This window comes from Balearica regulorum, chromosome 9 (genome assembly GCF_011004875.1).
Source record: "Balearica regulorum gibbericeps isolate bBalReg1 chromosome 9, bBalReg1.pri, whole genome shotgun sequence".
NCBI classification, from domain to species: Eukaryota; Metazoa; Chordata; class Aves; order Gruiformes; family Gruidae; genus Balearica; species Balearica regulorum.
In genome coordinates this window covers 826,877-845,443 of record NC_046192.1, presented here as the reverse complement: position 1 = coordinate 845,443, position 18,567 = coordinate 826,877, and the positions used below count along the sequence as shown (strand labels likewise).

Below are 18,567 nucleotides of genomic sequence, written 5' to 3'. Positions count from 1 at the left end.
CAATGTTGGTCTCCCACTGAGACTGGCTGATTTTTAAGACTTTTTTTTTTTAAATATTGCATTGTTGTTGATCAAGAGTGGCTTCTTTACACACTTTTATCTCCAGGATGTGCTTATGCTTCCAATATTACTGTAACCCTTTTCCCTGGCCTCAGGCAAAAAAAAAATAAAAAAGGCAACACTGCCTTTTTATAGAAGCAATTGCTCATCGTGTGCAATTAAGTAGCTGACTTCACTCTGTTCAGCAGCTCAGCCCTTTCATCTGCATCACTGGTTGCCTGACTAAGTTTTTGCCTACCAAGTGGTGTAAGGTGTGCAGGAAATGTCGACCTTTAAACAGGGCAGGGTGGAGATGCGGCCAGTAAACTTAACTGAATTTTTAAATACAGTTTGTAAAGGAATTTTGATCATCCTTGTTGCCTGAAAAAGAATTCAAACCCGCTTACTTGCATTCCTCATCAGACACAGGCATTGTAACCTGCAAAGCCTGTTGGAGAACAGTCCAGTTAAAAGAGGAGGTTGGAGTGACAGTCTCCTCGTACCAAAGATTTGTGTGTGGATTTTGATGAATTCGGAAGAAATCTCCATGTAGGTACTTCCCTGACTGTCCTATAGTCATCGAGTCTTGGAAAAGTCCAGGTTGACAAGGATCCCTGGAGATCATCTGGTCTGACCTTCTGTAGAAGGCAAGGCTGTAGGTGAGGTTATCCAGGGCCCTCTCAAGCCGAGTTTAGAATACATCCAACAAGGGACATTCCACCACTTCTCTGGGCAACTTACTCGAAGTTTAATTTCTCTCACAGTAAAGAATTCCTTTCTTTATATCCAGATGAAATTTCCCCTGGCACAACTTGTGTCTGTTGTCTCTTGTGCATCTTTGTGAAAGAAATGCCTTTGTCCTCTCTATATTGGAATACTGTGATGATATTCCCACCAAGCCTTTTCCTTTCTAGGCTGAATAAATCCAAATCCTTCAACCTTTCTTCATGTACCAAGGCACGTCCTATACTCTAGTCATTTTGATGGCCCTCCGCTGGATCCTCTCCAGTTTTTCCTTGTCCCTTTTGAACATGGAGGAATATTGAACACAGTATGTAACATAATCACATCCCTTGACCTGCTTGCAATTCTCTTACGGATGCAGCTCAGGTTTCCCTTTGCCGTTGCAAGGGTGTGCCACAGACACGCCTTGAGCTTTGTTGATGAGTCTTGACAATCTGTCCATGACATCCTGGATCTTGGCTCTAGGCAAGTAGCAGGCTTCCAAGACTCAGTTAGCTCTGTAGCTGATGCCTCGGTCCCCTGTGGGAGTCCCCCCACCAGCATACACTGCTGCTCTCTGCTGAGTAGGACCAGTGGGTCCAGTTGTGTCTTCCAGTGGAACTTACTTGTCCTCCCCATTTATTGCCACAATTTTACATCATTTTTCAATATTTTTTTTTTCCCCAAATGAGAGAAGAGCTGCTGTTTTGCTGCCATAGGTCTCCAGGGTGCCTTATCTTGCAAGTTACTGTCCTCCCTGTGTTTGTGTCTTGCATCTGGTCATCCTGTTCCATCCGTTCTGCAAGGCCTCAGTTCTTGCCCTTGCAGTGTTGGTTCCAGCGTCCTACTGCTTTCCTGCTCATCTTCCCTGATGCAGCAGAACAAGCTGACCTCTTCCTGCAGCTCCTTGAGCTCCATCTGATGCCCCTGAAACATGAGGAACAGTGCTGCGGGCTGATGGGGGAGACCATGTCCTGTGTCATTCCAGCATCATATAACCAACAGCTTTCCTACCAGAACAGAAACACTAAGTGAACAGCCACCCAAGTGATCTCCCGAGCCCCTTGCCCCGAGCTGTGGCACTAACTGCCAAGCGCTGGTTTGCAGCCGCTTTTTTCTGCGTGCTGGGTTGCTGTGGTCCTGAACTGGCAGTGAGGGGAAGCTAATGGAATAATTAGTACTAGTAGAAGCCTAATACTGCTAGCTTATCTCCTTGCACTTAATATAGTGGCATAAGTTGGCCACCAACTATGTCAACTATTGTTGGGACCCCCTTGTTTGTTCCTACTTTGTGTTTTATTACATAGTAATTGTCTGTTTTCCCCTCCTCAAAAAGCTGCGATTTTTCATTTTGCCTGAGTCTTGCTCTGCTGGTGTATCCCCCACTGTTCTGCCAATCTTGGTTTCTCTGTCCCTGTCTATTTGTACTTTATGCTCTCATCCACTGTGTTTCCTGATGAACTTGGGAAATCTCTCTCACTGTAGCACGGACACTAGCTCTTCTTGATATGTCTGCTTGTTGGGTTGTGAGGCTGATAACCCTTCATCCCAATGCCCTTTGTATCCTGCCCTGATTGCTATTGTAGGCAGAGAAGTTAATGAATTGAAAAGAGCTTTAAAAACAAACAAACAAAAAAACCCCACCAAACCCTCATGCTTCTTGAAGGCAGGGAAAAAAAAATTTAGTAAAAATACTACATTAGTTTTGTCAACGTTACCTGACAAAAATGCTTCTTTGGTGGCTTTTGGGTTTAATGTAAGGGTAATACCTGATAAATAAGTGAGGGGGCTTCTGTTTTGGAGCACTTAAGGATTTGGTTTTTTGCAAATCTTATTCTACCATGATTTGAATGTGTGATGTGGCATTCAGCTTGCTTGAATTAACGTACTATTATGTATGTCTTCTGTTTAAAGAATCAGGTAAGGGATCACTTGGTAATTAGTTTTTATGATTGTTCTTACCATGTGTGGGTCAAATTAGATATTAAAGAGGGTCTATACTATATGCTAAATTTCAGAATTTTCTTTGTGATTACAAACTTTTTTAAAGGAAAACGGGATTTTGTTTACATTCTTTTGTGTGGTTTTGAATTACATGGCACTTAACCTTTCTCTCTCTCCAGGCTCTTGTGAAACACGTCCAGTCAAAAGGATACCCCAACGAACGCTTTGAACTTCTCACCAACTTCCCTCGAAGGAAACTCTCCCACCTGGACTATGAGATCACGTTACAGGAGGCAGGCCTGTGTCCTCAAGAGACTGTCTTTGTGCAGGAAAGGAATTAGCACCGTGGCCTGAGTTCTCCCAGCCTTCCTCCCCTCTCCTCTTTGCCTGGGACACCAACTCATTAAATATGCAGTTGAGGGTCATAGGATTGCAGTGCTGAAATCAAGCAGCTGGCTGGCCCTTCTCTCTCTTCTTCCCTTCTCCTGCTCTAGTGACCAAATGAGAGCGTTCAGAGTTTTATTTTCTTCCTCAGCCTGCTGAGAGCATTGGGAAGAACATCTTTCCTTTGTTTTCATGAAGTAAAGTAAAACAGTGATCTGCATTTCCAGTATGCTGGGGCTTGGAGTGGCCATAATACACGTACCCTTCTCGCTGCTATTCTTAAATCTGTTTTGTTTAATTTATTTTTAGAATAGTGTGTGATAAGGCACTAAGTCATCTCTCTGTAAGGAGAGAGTGTAATCTTCAGTACAGTCTTTCCTTTGTTTTGATTCTCTTCACGAAAGGTCTCCATTAACCTTACAGCCCTTCTTAAGGGTTTCCTTACCTAGCGCTCTGTGAAAACTTGGGGTTTTGGGAAGGAGTTGGGTTGAGCTGTGGCGAGATACTTTGCCTCCATTTAATTTAAAGGCTTCTAGACTGCATGCATGTTTTCCTCCTGCTTTAAATGCCACCAGTGGACATAGTGGGGAAAAAAACCCAAATAAACAGGGGAAAAAAAATAACAAAAACAACTATCCTCTATATAGGATTGACTGCTTGGCCCAGGGGGAAATCTGCGTGTCCACCGTTGGAGCAGAACTGACTCCTTGGTAGAAGTAGGTGGGGTTTCCATTTGTTCTCTCCCAACATCCCCTGAGTGTCTCCTTTTTACTTGCTCTCAGGATTTTGCAAATGACAATAGAAGGTGGCAGGGTACTCTAAAGATCTTTGACTCTCTGGAAAACACCTGCCATAAAAACTTGACAGTTAGTTGGCTTTTTTTTCTTTGCATGGTGTTTTGTTTTGTTTTCCCCAGGAGTGACTATCTTGCAGGGGTTTTAGAGCACTGACTGCAGTTGAGCAGGACAGCAAGCCCTAGGTGGGTTTTCTTTCTTTAAAAACATTGTCAAACTGTGGAATGAATTAATGCTCTATAAAAGACTTCACACCCTGGTGGCTTGAATGCTCCAGGCTACTTTTTATTCTATTTTCATTTTTATCTACTGTCACCTCTAAATCTAGAAGGCTGTATAGAAAGCCACTCCTTTAGTTAGGCTTTCTCTTCAGCTCTGGAAGCTGGCACCAGAAGTCACGCTGGCATATCCTGTGCGTGCAGTGCGCCCTCTTTTTCCAATGTCTTCTCTAGATGTTGAGCTGTTGATCAATAGGGGTTACAGTAGGTATTACAGTGGGATAAAAGTTACCTAACACAGCCTAACATCAAGGTGGGTGTTAAGTTTGTGTATTTACAACTAAGAGCTCAGTTTAGCCTGCTCTTCATCAGTGAGGAAAAGGCATGTGAGACCTACCATAACTGCCAGCTTTTTCTGCAACTGTCAGACAATTACACTTGTCAAAGAAAAAGGCTTTAGTGGTCAGAAATTTACCATAGTCTAAAACTTTTCAAGGTGTTTTGCCTTTAATTTCATACTAGCCTGCATATTTTGGAGTCTTTAAATGTAGGAAATCACAGAAAATGTCTTGCATTCCCATGATAATATTAGCTCACAACAGTCTTCTGCTTGTAATTGAGGTTTTACGTCTAATCACAATTGGGTTTTTTTCCACAAAAACTATTTTGTGTTCTACTGCAAGATGCAGTATCGGGAAAGCCAAATCTGGTAGCAGTTTCCTGACCAACAGTTGATGTGACATCAGATGTCATTTTTGGTTTGTAAAGAGACTCTGTCATGGCAGCTGCTTGCCAGCATTGGAGAGTGAATCGCAACGCCGGCAGAGGAGCGAGGGCTGTTGGCGTTTGGCCTGTGGGGCAGCACTAGATTGAAGGATCTTTTGTGTTTCTCAGAAATCCAAATTCGTAATTCAGACTTGGGCGTACAAGAGAGTGAGGCAGAGGGAAACCCTTCCCATGTAGGTCTCGTGCTTCCCTGAGTAGCTTCAGCTGTCTAGTTGAAACAACTCAATCTAGCGCTCGTTGCCTTCAAACTCGGTACCTCTTCTGTGGTTAGCCACAAGAAAATTAAGGCGGGCTTCCAACAGGACACAGTACCCAGCATGTGTGTAGATAGTCCTTTCGTCTCCCTGGGGCAGGCTGGATGGGAGTGTGTTGACCTTTCCTGCTCTCCTGCCGGTGTAAAGCAGGGAACCATTGTGGCTTGTGGTTCCGCTATTTTGAGTTGTCGGTGGTTGGCAGTGTGTGCTGGTGGAGGGCCAACTCATTTGGACAGGCTTGGGTTTGTATCTGCTCGGGGAACATTGTTCCACATCAACTTTTCTAGCAGTTAATTTAACCATACAAAATTGACTTTGCCTTTTCAGCCCTAGGTCTGTTTTATTGGTAGCTTCTCTTTTTTCACCTCCTGCCCCTCCCCGGCTGTGCTCGCGTACGTGGGGCTAGGCTGTGATATGTTGAAGTTATTTTATATTGGATTGCTAACAGCCATATCAGCAGTGGGGAAGAGGGGAAACTGAATTTTAGGCAAGAGCATGAACTTCTTCCATGAGTTCTGCTGCTGGAGAGCTTGTGCATTGCATGGTCCCATACTCTGAACCTTCTTTCTTACTGTCTCTTTTCAGAGCTAAGCGTGTGAGCCGCAGGGCAACGGGCAGCTGACAGCTTGCTTGCTTCTCCTCTCAGCTGTAAGGAAAGGAGTAACTTTATGCTCATCACCTTGCTGTCAAAACCAAAACTGGGAACCCCAGGTTAGCTCTTCATTGCTCTTTGTTATGCCAAGAGCAGCTCGGTCACCTCTTTTGCGAGGAAGCAAATGTTGCGCTTGGCTGCTGCAAATTTATTTTTAAACCATCAAGAAACCTGCCTCTTGAGCACAGTAATTGGTTTTGTCTGCTGGTGTAGTGGGACCAGGAGTGCTTATGCTCTCACTTAATTCTTTCTTTCTTGGTTTTATTTAGAAAAATACGAATATTTATAACCTAAGAGGGAAAGAAGAATGTGAAATTGAAGATTTGCATTGAAAATGGGGTTTTTCTTCTGTCTCGCAGTTCCTAGTTTCTTCTGTTCTAAGAAGTTATGAGCTTGTTTGTTTTGTTTCTCTTTGTTTTTTCTTTCACTTTTCTTTTGCTTTGGTCTGTGAGTAGGAGGCAGAGAAAAGAAAAATTAAGAAAATTGAATGTTGCTCTTTTCTGCCTTCATTCCATTCCATTCCTCTTTCCCCTTTCTTCCTAACCCAAATAGAACCAGTGCTGGGGCACACGTATCGATCAGCTGTGCTGTGGTGGTTGAAAGCTGTTATGAAATGGCCCCAACAGGGTACAACCTCTTCAGATCTTCATTCATGTTGAAGCCCTTTGGAGTTTGGAGGAACATGGCTGAAAATATTAACCAAGTTATGCCTGCGACAGCTTGCAGCAGTGAAGGTGTAAGCTAGTTGGGCTCTAATTTTAAAGAGTCTTTGTCACAATTGCTTCTAGATGTTAAATCCGAACTTCAAATTGCTTCTGACAAGGTTGGGAAAAAAAGCCTTAAATCTGATTGCAAAATCAGATGTTGAAATATGAAGGACAAAGGGGAAAAAAAAAAAAATCCTTCAAAGGCTGTGGTTTGTGGCTTCTTATGAGTGTTGCTCGGCCATAATTTGCGTGTTGTGTTCTAAGAGCTGCCGTGAGTTTGGAGGGGCAGAAATGCATGTAGGCAGTGGCAGTCTTTCTGGTTAGAGAACTAAGCAGAGCTAATGTGTTTCGAGCTGTAGCTTCCTGCTGCTTGTGGAGAAGTTTCCTTTGCACGTGTTCTTCATCTAGCAGTACTTTGTTTTAACATTTAATGTCTAATTGCAGCTAATAGTCATGGTCACAACCAGTGCTCAGAAACAGAAGACAAAATGAACGCTGGCTCTCCCTGCCAGCTGCTGTTGACACATTTACTGTTGACTTCCCACTTGTGATCCTTCAGAGATCCAGAGAAGGATTTCAGGTCTTCCTCATGATATGTGCTCCAAATCAAGCTGACTGACCAGCTTGAACCTCCCTACTGACACAAAAAGGGCAGATAAAGACCATGCCAAACATTTCTGGGCATACTCGTGTTATTTTTGTTAGGCTTTGAATTAAGGTCTGCGATTTTTACATTTCTGGAATCAGATAAGTCAACAACATGAATGTTAAAAGAACGTTCTTTTATGTGCGTAATGGCCTTATAAAATATAGTTGTCTGTAGAAAGGCACCCAAAGGTACCATTGTTCCTAAGTAGATTTAAACAGTGATTTTGCATCGGCATACTTTCCAGAGCTCACTAGATCTGCTGCCTTGTTATTGTAGGAGAGTAACACCTCTCATGTGTAAAGCACGTCTGTTGTTCGCTGCCGCCAACAGCTTGCATTTCACGTGGTCTGCCACTTTCACAGATGCATTTTTTTTTTTTTTTAAAGACTACCAAATTTATATACTCATCTGCACCAGCTTATACCAGCTTCCACTTTTACTGGTGCTATGGTTTGTACCCTTGCAGAAACTGGCAGCTGTTTTTAGTACATGTTTTAATAAATAAACCTCACTGCTGAAGGGCCTGATTTCTCAAATACATTTTTTTAGAAAACTTGCGCGTAATGGCGTGCTTTGCTATTTGATACACCTTCAGACTATTAAACTTTTTCATTAAGTATACTTGAGTTCTTGATGGCTAAGTGGAAAAATTTCTTCAAAGAACTAGAAAGAAAAGCCAAAGTCCTCAAGAATTAAAAGTCTTGTCTCCGTGCAGGAGGTCTGCCCTGTAGCTGAGGGCACGGCGCGCGGTTTGCAGCTTGTGTGGGCAGCTAATGACACTACATCTGAGAATGTGCTTCTTGCCTCTGGGAGGAGCTGGGATGCTGAATCCTGGCTTTTTCAGTCTGATCTTACCAGAGCACTGAGCTTGTTCGCAGGGATTGAAGAGCAATAAGGGTTAAACTAAAAGGAATTTTCTTTTGGGGGCAAGGCATCACTTTGGCTGTGTTTCATCAGGTACCAGATGCTGTGGAGGTGCATAAATTGTGATGTTTGTGGGGCTTTTTTCTGAACCACATGAAGAAACAGATAACGTAAGACCTGCGTGGGAACGTCCATGTGAATGGGAAGACCCATGTCATTTCAGGAACTTACCACTTAATTCTTGTCCCTTCTTAGTTTTTTAGTAAACTTCTCTACTTTCTTCTTGTTTAATCCCTTTTTAGCCAAGTTAGTGAGAAATAGGTAGTCCTGTATTCCGCGAGGAAGAGGAGGGGTAGCAGAAATGTGTTTTAGCTGGATGAAATCCCATAAAGACTGGGTGTGCCTTGTCTAGCCGTTTTAATAGATTTGAATGCAGCCTCTCCTCTCCCTCATCCTTTCTATTTATTTATTGTAACAGAAATTATTTTCTATAAAATGGAACAGCTACTGTTTTAAAGTCAAAGCAAAACTGATGTTTTGCACCCTGTATCAGCTGTCTGTGTTGTTGGAAATACCTACAGTCGCACGTTTGGAGTTGACCTGAACATGTTTGACGACCGGCTGTTGAGGTCTACCAGTTGACATTCTGCAAGGACAGTCTGGTTGAGGATTTTTCTGTCCAATCCCCAGATTTTTACCGCGGTTTGGTTGTACGCCGCTCCTGAACCGGTGAGGTTAATGGATATCCTTTCTGTGATGTTGTACAGGATGACTCCTACTCCAGTCTCCTCTTGTCCGTGAGATGCTTAGTGTCTGTCCACTCCCAATAAATATAGCCATATGTATATACACACACACACACGTGTTTTTAATCGGAGAATGTGGCACTTAATATTGGTGCCTCAACGTGCCTCGGTTTTATCTTCTGTTGTTTTACATGGGTGTATTATGAGTGAGTGCAGAAGTTCGGGATTTGGTCACTGTCTTTAATTACTGTGAGTGTCTGCAGTACAGAGAAAAGTCAATTTGTAACTGCTTGTTAAATGGTGCTGAGACTGTAAGGTATAGAAGGATAAATAGTACATGGAGCAGGGGGACGAGGTGCTATTTTATAGAACAGATTTATGAAGAACATCTGGGTGATACTTTACTCGGAGACGTGGTGCCTCACCAGAGACACCAGACTATGGGATAGATGATTTTTAAAAATGAGGCTCTTTCCTTTTACAGTTTCAAAATTATGACTTTGCCTGTCGGTTTTTATGGTAGTCGTCGCTTTCTTCTTCAATGATGGCGACTTCATGTGGGAGGAGGGGGAGAGGATTAATTCGGAAGATTTCAGCTCACTGTGCTGGGAGGGACCAAACTCAAGGAAACCTCTGATCTATATACACAACTGCTGCATTTTTTTATAAATATATGTAAATGTCCTATTGTAATATTTGATCCTGGAAATAAAACAAACTGTTTTCAGTAGCTTTCTTCACCTCTTGGTTTTTGGGTTTGGGGTTTTTTGTCGGTTTAGTTCTAATGAAAGTCTGTCCCTGCATTTATATGGAGAGTTTTTGAGTTTTTCCTTAAGGTTTTTGGGTAGAAGGAAACAAAATCAAGCCGAGTTCCCTGTGCATGTATCTGACTTTTTAGTAAAACTGTCAGATCGGGTGCTTTTCTTTTTCCTTTGCCTCCTGGTCTGTGAACCTTGACTGGGCAGAATAGGTCTGGGTGCCGTAGCTTCTGTTGCACCTCTGGTTGTAGCTGCTTTCGTTGGCCTTGAGTCTCTTCACAAAATAAGTAGCAGAAGCTGCAGCTCAGCTGAGAAAGCCCAAATATGTGTTATTTTAGATACTAGCTCCAGGTCGGCCCAGCCAGCACAGACAGGGCTCGTCTGAATCTGAAGCATGTTTGCGATATGGTGTCTGATAATAAATACAACCAAGTACCTGATGTCAGTAGAAAGCATCCAGTTCCTGCTGATACGGAATTGTTGATTACAGCAAGCTGTTTGCTTAGCCCAGGAAAGCTTCAGCCCATTCTAGAGGTTACAAAATCATGATGTGAGACAAACTTTTGGTACCTTGATGGGAAGAACACCCTCATGAAAATGAATAAAAGGAGGCCAGGCTAGGAATTTCCATCCTTCCCAATGGAATAGCAGAGAAAATGTGGCTTTCTATTCCAAACCATCAATGTCCTCCTGGTACAGGTGGTGTCAGGACAGATCCTCTAACTTCTGCAATTGTGTTTTGGGCTCCTTGGGACATTCCTGTAATGGCCTCGCATGAAATGCCGACGAGCAGAGTCCCTTTTGGACAAGTACTTAGCAGGTACAGCAGGGAAACAAAAGCTTAAACTGATCTCGGGTCATCCTTATGTTCCTCGCTGTAGGTAGGTCCAGCCTTGCACTGTTTGAACTGTCCAGAAAGTTACGGAACGGGTGACTGTGCCAACAGTCATGCTAAAGCCTTCAACCAGTGTTCATGGTGACTCATTCCCAGCAGGCCTTGGAGAGGAGGGCAAAAGTGCTTGGCTTGGCCTACCCAAGCCCAAAGGTTTCTCCAGGGAGGCTGTCCGAGTGCTGTGGTAGCACCTTGCCAGGAGACACTGACCTCCAGGGCAGCCCAGGAGAGGGCTGCTGCTCTACTGCTTTTCCAGGGGTATCTTCGAAGTGACTTATTGTTTTCAGCATATGCACCTCTCCTTCTCGCTCTTAAGAGAAACGGACAATTCCTTTTTCTCCAATAAAGACTTGCGCATGCACCATTCAAGGCTGGAAAACCGCCTGATCTCTTCATGCAGCTTAGGAAAATATTTCCTGTTCCAACTGGGTCGGAAATACTTTTTCATCGCAGTCTGTAGGTCAAGGAACTACAGGATAGACTCACGATACCTCTTGGTTTTAATCTATTTGTTTTTCCCTTCTGCAGGCTCCTTCCAGCTTTGAACCAGGTTGTTTCATCTTCTCTGAAGTAGTAAACCAGGTGAAATTCCTAAGGAAGCTAAAATAAATTGTCTAGCAGCATCACGTTGGTATTTCTTCAGTCTGAGTTCTAGGGCTCATCAAAGGGCATCACCGTTGGCAGCGAACATGCACACAGCTGAGTTCAGAGACGTCTTGGCTGGTGGCAGAAATAGATTTGCAGATGCTACTGAGAGGAGTGGGATAGACCACTGAATGGTGCTGACCATCCTTTGGGCAGGACCGAGGTGGACTTTGGTTTGGCACAGAATGATTCGATCTCGCCCATTCAGACTCAACTCAAGCTCTTTGATTCTCCTTGAAGCCAAACCACTCTTGAAACCCAACCTGCCGTGCAATTTCCACAGCCACAGAGGGCTTTGGGGAAGCGAAGAGCAGCGGAGCATGGTTAAAGAGCAGATGCGGTGGTTATAAAGAGCTCACGTGACTTTGAAGTTCCAAAAGAGCCATTGCCGAATGGGACCTGCCAACCATGGACTGGAGAGGCAGAGCCCTCTTAAGTGTGACAGAGTAAGGGGACACAAAACGCGGCCAGCGCCTCTTCGCTGGGATCTGCTGTTGGAGGAGTAGCAGAAGGACCTCGCCGAGCCAGAATCGCTTTGCCTTGGGACCACGTGTGGCAGCACCATGGCTGGGTGACTTGGCAGCAAGTTAGTTGCCCGTAATTGCCGTGCTGATGCTTTCATAACTAAGTTCCCGTGCGAGAAAGGAGGGCATGCAGCCACTCACAGCGCTTGAGAAGCCGTGCCTAAAATTAGCCTTATATTCTTACTATTACAGACTTGGGCTGGAGCGGGTGTAAGAGGAGGATCAGTGATCCTGAGGAGAAGATTCACCCTGACGCTTCATGCTGAATGGCATGAGGTTTTCTGTGGGAGATGATTTACCAGGTCAGCCAATGTGGCAATGTAGGAAAATCAGATTGCTGTGACGTAGAAGAGGGCACAAGATGAGGTTGCAACACATGCTCTTCCAGCAGAGTGAAAAATGCTTCCTCTCTTTCTAAATAAAAAAGAGAGGAAGGAGAAATGTAGGGTATTTAGTTTGCTGTCCTACATGTTTCGCCTTTGTTGCTGTCTGCTTTTTAGAGATCAATTCGTCTTAAATACTTAAGTATAAAACAGGGATTTACGTGCTGGTGCAAACTCTGCTTTTCTTCTCAGAGGAACTATCATTATTCAGATAATAAGCTCCTCAGCTTATTTTTCCTAGAAAAACAGACTTGGCTGATGTAACCCTGCCTCACCCGTTCATCTTTTTCCATGTGACGCTCAAGGGCTCCAATTCCGTTTTCTGTTTCTTCCAACAAACAGTGGCACACTGCGCTTAGACCAGGTTTTATATTCTCAAGAGTCCCACACTCGTTGATTTGAAAGCAGGAAAAACCCCTTTGAAATGTGTTGGCAAATGCTACTCGTGTGCGTTACCCTGGGTAGAGCAAGTTGGGTTACAAACCGAATGTTACCGCTCTAGTGGCTTCTTTTATTTACTGTATCGGAGCAAGACTCTATGGGGGCTATAGGACAGCTGCCCTTACGCATCGTCTCCTGTGGCTGTTGCAGACAGGGAAGCCCACGTCCCAAGCAGCTGATGTGCCTCAGGTCCTCATGATGAATGCACGAGGAATATGAACCTTCTCCAAACTCTTCTTTGAGAAGATTCTTCCTTTCATGAGCAATTCTCTGTGCTTGTGCTGCCTGCAACTCCTCTGCCAGAAAAACTGCCCTGTTTTTGCCATTTTTTGTCCTACAGCTTCCCTGTCTCCTGTTCTCAGACATGGAGGTTGTGTTCTCCTGGTCCTGTTCCCATCTTGGAGCTGCTACAATCAGACCTACTCTGTGGGGACAGAAGAGGAGCTTCCCCATTGCACGTTAACTGCCAGTCATGGGTACTCTGGAAAGGACTTTAAAATGCTGGTGCTTGGTGACTTGCAGTAATTAAGAAATCCAGAAATAACCTTTCTGTCTCAATGTTATCACCAAGGTGTGAGATATATAGGTAATATGCTCAACACCTGGAGGAGAAACTGGGCCATCTGCAAGGAAGCAAAGAGCAGGAGATAGGAACCAGTTAAGACACAAGAATATTTATTTAGAAGCTTTTATTAAAATATTAGCATGCTCCCTCCTGTGGGTAAAAATGAGAAGAGGCAAAACTGGACTGTTCAGCATCAAAAGCTCTTGCACAACAAGGGAACAAGGTGAAACATGATGGAAGAAGCCTTTGGTGGAGGATGTGGACTCACGGTGACATGAACGACAGTGTTTGCGCTGAAAAGAAGAGAGGAAAATGTTCTCTGTGCAGTCATTGCAACACCATTGCAGGAGAAATGGCGTTTGCTACTCCGGCAACAGTCAAGGCATTTAGGGCAGACATGGTAGAAGCCTTAAAATCTGAAGCTGTGCATGTTTTGGTGGACTTGTGGCCTCTGCCAGTGAAAAGGGGTGTAATTGAACAGGCGGATCAGCCGTGGCGCTGGAAGAAGCTGCCTTTTTAGGCAAAAGAGTCATCCTTCTGAGCTGCCGGTCGTGTGGGAGAGGGAAGGATCATGACTGATGTGGTGGGTGGAGGAGGAGGATGTGGAGCACAAGCTGGCACGTCATAAATAGTCAGCCATGGGTGATGCCTCCAGGACAGGGCTCATCTGAGGAGTGGACACTGCTGGCTCCACGTGGCATTGCTCCCAGGTAAGATGGGAAGGTGGGAGGACTAGTTCCCTGGGCTTTGCTTGAATCTCCTTGCTTTTGGTCGTGGAGACATGTTGGCAGGAAGGGAGTCTTCCTTTTGAGTGTCCTGACAGAGACTGGTTCAGCTGCATTTTTGCTTTGCCTGCCCTTACAGAGGGGTTGGTTTGCTGAGGTAGAAGTAAGCAGCTAACACAAACTTGCTTCTTGCTCAAGGGGAGCATTGGGGGGCCAGCAAGCTGTGGAGAGCTTCCTGGAGGAAGGAAGGAGACCACCTGCCTTCACCAGGGAGAGGGCAGCAGTGGGGGGGAAGGAGAGTCCTTGGAGGGGTTAAGGGACAACCTGCAGAAGACCACAAAAGCCTCTGGCTGGTGAGAGCAGCCCACGCTGTGAGCTCCAGAGGAGCAAGAGCTATTCTGGAAGGTCCATCAAAGTGGGGAGGTGGGACTCTGCACTGGATGCTCGTGGCTCTGGGGGGGACAACCACGTACAATTCCTGGACTGCAGGTGGGACGACAGTGAGGGTGAGAGGGCCTAAATTCCTTATAACCAAGGCAGGAAGGATAGAAAGCAGAGGGGCAATGAAGCTCCAGGCTGGGTGGACCTGGTGGTCCACCTTGGGCTTCTTGGCTTGCATCCTCTCCACACAGCAGGGTTTTGCAGCCATGTTGCCCCACGTTCAGCCCTCCCTGGCCCCCAGCAGCCTGCTGGGGCTGGTGTGGCTGGTCTTTAGCAGGTCGCAGCGATGCGAAGCCCCGTTGGGCTGGTGCTCCCCAGCCTCTCGGGCCATGCAGGGGCTGGACGGCAGCCTGAGATGCTCCTCCCAGTCGCTGATGCTGTGTGTGATGGGGAATGAGACAGCTCTTCCTATGGAAACAACCAGATGGTGCCTGCTCGCTTCTGCTTCTGCTTCTGCAAAGCCAGAGCGAGCCTGAAATAAATTAGCCGGTGTGGGAAGAAGCTCAATTCAGGGAGCTTGTGCAAAATGGGCTGCAAGCCACCAGGAAAGGGGAAAATGCATAAAACCAACCTGAAGCAAAAATGAACACAGGGTAGAAGAAACCTGGGAAGCCGGGACAACAGCAAACCAGGTTGTTTTCAGCGGTCGCAGAGCGACCAATGGACATCCCCTGTCTTGCAGGTCCAGAAGAGGCAGAACTAATTTTTGACGAGGTATCACCTGGAGATGGGCAGGCGCTTTCTAGGTGAACTGATACCTTAATAAAATGCCAGCAGAGCTGGGTGGTTTGCCCAAGGATAGGCGATAACCTTGTCTTAATTAACTCTAATTGGTTTCAGCATATTCAGACCTACGGTAGGAGTAGGGCGCAATGGGGATGGAGTTGCTGTTGGATTTCATCGGAGACTGATGTGCTTTCGCACATCCTTGTCCAAGAATTTTGCCCCTTTCCTGGCTCCCCCCTGCTCATTGTAAGCACTCAAAGTCTAACCGAGCCGCGGTGGTTGGTCTCCTTCCTGCAGTAATGTTTTGGAGGAGCCAACCCCATGGGGTGCAGAGGTTTCAAGGGCAGCTCAATGCAGGACCTGCCATCATCTTAGACTCCCTTGTCCATTTGGCAAAGAAATATTAGCAGGACTGAAGTTGGGCTTCTCCTTCTATGATAAAATAGCTCAACCTGTGTCCAGGTCTGGGCTCCCCAGTTCCAGACAGACAGGGAACTGCTGGGGAGAGTCCAGCGGAGGGCTGTGAGGATGAGGAGGGGACTGGAGCATCTCTGGTATGAGGAAAGGCTGAGAGAGCTGGGGCTGGTTAGCCTGGAGAAGAGAAGACTGAGAGGGGATCTGAATATTTAAAGAGTGGGTGTCAAGAGGAAGGGGCCAGACTCTTCTCAGTGGTGCCCAGTGACAGGACCAGGGGCAACGGGCACAAACTGGAACAAAGCAAGTTCCACCTGAACACGAGGAAAAACTTCTTCCCTCTGCGGGTGACCGAGCCCTGGGACAGGCTGCCCAGAGAGGTTGTGGAGTCTCCTTCTCTGGAGAGATCCCAAACCCACCTGGATGCGATCCTGTGCAACCTGCTCTGGGTGATCCTGCTTTGGCAGGGGGTTGGACGAGATGATCTCCAGAGGTCCTTCCAACCCCGACCAGTCTGTGGTTCTGTGATCCTGTAACCTGAAGAAAACTGTTTGGCAGCAGTAGATCAGTATTAATATTGAATTTATTTTTAGTATTTAATTAATTAGATGGTGTGGGGAAAATAGGATTTCTATTGGGAATTGCTCTCGAGTAAGGGCAGTGCCGGTGGGGTAGGCTGGGACCCGACAGCACGAACCAGCAAACCCCCATCCGCCCCTGGCTGTGAGATTGGCTCGGGGTGGGGGAGCCGTGGGGCATCATGGGGCCGAAGGCAGCCCCTTCCTCTCCTCCTCTTCCTCCCCATCCCTGTGCAGGGTGGCCATGTGTGTGGGGAAGTGCAGCCGGATCGTGGGTCCCTGCCTGCTGGTGCTGGGCACGCTGTCCATGGCAGCCAACATCCTCCTGCTCTTCCCCGGTGGGGCATCCAAGTACCTGGTGGAAGGGCACATCAGCAAGGATGCCAAGGCCATGCCAGGCATCTGGGGAGGCGGCGTCACCGTGAGTATTGCGGTTTCCATCGTGTCCTTCCTTGCGTGTCTGTGGAGCAGGGAGGAAGGGATGGAGCAAGTGGCTCCCCTTCATCACCCATCCGCTTTTCCCTTCCCGCAGGTGCTGCTGGCAGCGACACACATCACAGCGGTGGGCTGGCGATGCGCCGGCTGCTCTGACTGCGGCACCCGTCGCAACGTAAGGCAGCGCCGGGACCCCCGTGCCAAAGCGGTCCCCAGCAGCACGTGGTGGGATGTGGGGGGGTGCCATCTCTCCCATGGCCCTGAAGTGGGACATGGCACGGATCCCCCTTCCCCTGGTCCTGTGGTGGGACGTGACAGGGTGCCCCCTCTCCCGTCCTGGGTCATGGCAGGGTGCCCCCTCTCCCATGGCCCTGCGGTGGGATGTGGCACGGATCCCTCTCTCCCGTGGCCCCGCGGTGGGATGTTGCATGGTGCCACCTGCCCTGAGGACAGGGCTTCCCATGTGCTGGCACGGGCTCTGCCTCACCGGGCTCCGTGCGGCAGCTCCCTGCCTGTCCCTGCTCCCTGCCTGTCCCCGCTCCCTGCCCACTTCTGCCCAGCTCGAGACAACCCAGCGACGGCTCCATCCTCAGCCTTGGCTCCCCAGGGCTGGAGCCCCTTGGGGTGAAGGGGAGGGGAGTTTTCCCCCTTACCAAACTCTGCCGATAACGCGCAGCCACGTTTTGGAGCCTGCCTGACCTTCGGTCCCCCCTGCCCCCTCCCTGGGTGCTGCCCACAGGCTTTCATCTCCGCCGTGCTCTCCAAGCTGGCACTCCTGGGCGCTGCCGCCTGCTTCGTCCTCTCTGGGGTGGGTTTGACCAACGGACCCCTCTGCTTCTACAACGCCTCCGAGCACGGCGGCGGCGGGCACGGCATGCTCTGGGGTTACCCCTTCCTGGACACCGGCAGCCAGAAGCCTGACGCCAGGTGAGACAGCGGGGTTGAGTCACTGGTGTCGCCTCATCAGCTTATTGCTAATTAAGTCGGTGTTACTTATGGTGGGTGGGTTGGGTGGGCTTGCTGGTGGTGATGCAAGACCCTGGTAGCTCAAGAGGTCCTCACCTTCCATGGCTTTCTACATGGTGCTTCCCATACCCATTGCCCTGCTGACCCCACTCATCCTCGGGATGAAGGACAGGGTGTCTGGGGCACACCTCCACAACGGAAAGCCGTGAGATTCCTGACCCGCCGCACGGCAGCATCTTGCATCTCCTCCTCTCCCCGTCTCGCAGGGCAGAGAACTACCTGCACGATCATCGCACCTGGAGCATCTGCCTGGAGCCGGTGGGTGTCGTCACCTGGAACGTCGTCCTCTTCTCCCTCCTGCTGCTCATCAGTGCCGCCGAGATGGTGCTGGCCTCCATCCAGATCCTCAATGGCTGCCTTGGGTGCCTCTGCGGCTTTTGCGAGGGGAAATAGGGACCTGCTACGGTGCCAGGAGGCTGGTGCTCAGAGGAGGTGTCATCCCCGGGTGTCCCTCGGCTGGTGGCAAATGCCGTGGCGGGGATACGGCACAAGCTGTGATACCGGCCTGGTGCGAGACAGACAGACTCCCCCATGGGGGACAGACACCGAAGTGAGGTCGGTGTGCCAAGGGCTGCCTCCACGCAGAGCCCTCCGCCCGGGCAGTACCTCTTCCTCCACCCTGGAGCGGATGTCCTTGGGGCTGGCAGCCATTCGGGACTGAAAACCAGCCCTGTGAGCGATGGAGGTGGGGACCTGGCTCCTGGCATCCCTGCACCGAGCCCGACAACTTCTGCAGGCACTCCCCACCAGCCTCCAGTGCAAAATGTGACACGGCGGTATTTGTAGAGATAAGAGCTGGAACGTTAACTTATTTTCGTTAATCAATCTGTATTTAGGGCAGGTTGTGGTGGTGTTTGTCTCCTGCGTGGGGCAGGAGGGACGAAGGAGACTGGAGCAGCTGAGCCAGGTTCCAGCAGGGCCTGGGGAACTTGGATGGAGTTGTGCTGAAGGAGGTAGCGCTGGAATTGAGGTATAGTCCCCCAAAGTCCACCCACCCACACACACACGCGCGTGCAGCAAATGTGAGGAGCAGCTGCTCACCCCCACCGGCCGAGGACCCCATCGCACCATCCGCTGCACTCGCAGGGGTGCCAACGGCTTCAGCACGTCCCCCGTCCCCGCGTGGGGACACAGGGACTGAGCGTGGGTGCGGGACTGAACCTGCGCGTGCTGGGAGGATGTTTGCCCCCCAAACTGGCAAGGTTCAGAGGAAAGTAGCAATGTCTGTGGTAGCTTAAAAAAAAAAAAGCAATC

The 18,567-nt window shown here is 48.0% G+C and overlaps 2 protein-coding genes across 4 annotated transcripts in view; both read left to right on the top strand.

Annotated features, from left to right (window-relative positions):
• The window catches only part of UBXN7 (UBX domain protein 7), a 31,375-nt gene extending 21,885 nt beyond the window's left edge, over nucleotides 1-9,490 (top strand). For both annotated transcript variants that reach the window (XM_075760679.1, XM_075760680.1), the window contains exon 11: nucleotides 2,886-9,490. In XM_075760679.1, the coding sequence (XP_075616794.1) occupies nucleotides 2,886-3,047 (162 nt within the window). In that variant the 3' untranslated portion in view covers nucleotides 3,048-9,490. The remainder of the gene's footprint in view (nucleotides 1-2,885) is intronic.
• A 1,202-nt stretch (nucleotides 9,491-10,692) lies between these two features.
• On the top strand, nucleotides 10,693-18,065 carry TM4SF19 (transmembrane 4 L six family member 19). Of its 2 annotated transcripts, XM_010313383.2 has the most exons (5): nucleotides 10,693-13,678; nucleotides 16,090-16,273; nucleotides 16,385-16,462; nucleotides 17,027-17,214; nucleotides 17,520-18,065. In XM_010313383.2, exons 1-5 carry the CDS (start codon nucleotides 13,569-13,571, stop codon nucleotides 17,704-17,706), a joined length of 747 nt encoding a protein of 248 aa, XP_010311685.2. In that variant the 5' UTR covers nucleotides 10,693-13,568; the 3' UTR covers nucleotides 17,707-18,065. The 2 variants fall into 2 exon arrangements, with proteins under 2 accessions (XP_010311685.2, XP_075616789.1); XM_075760674.1 differs by having other exon boundaries at nucleotides 16,090-16,462.
• The last annotated feature ends 502 nt before the right edge of the window (nucleotides 18,066-18,567 follow it).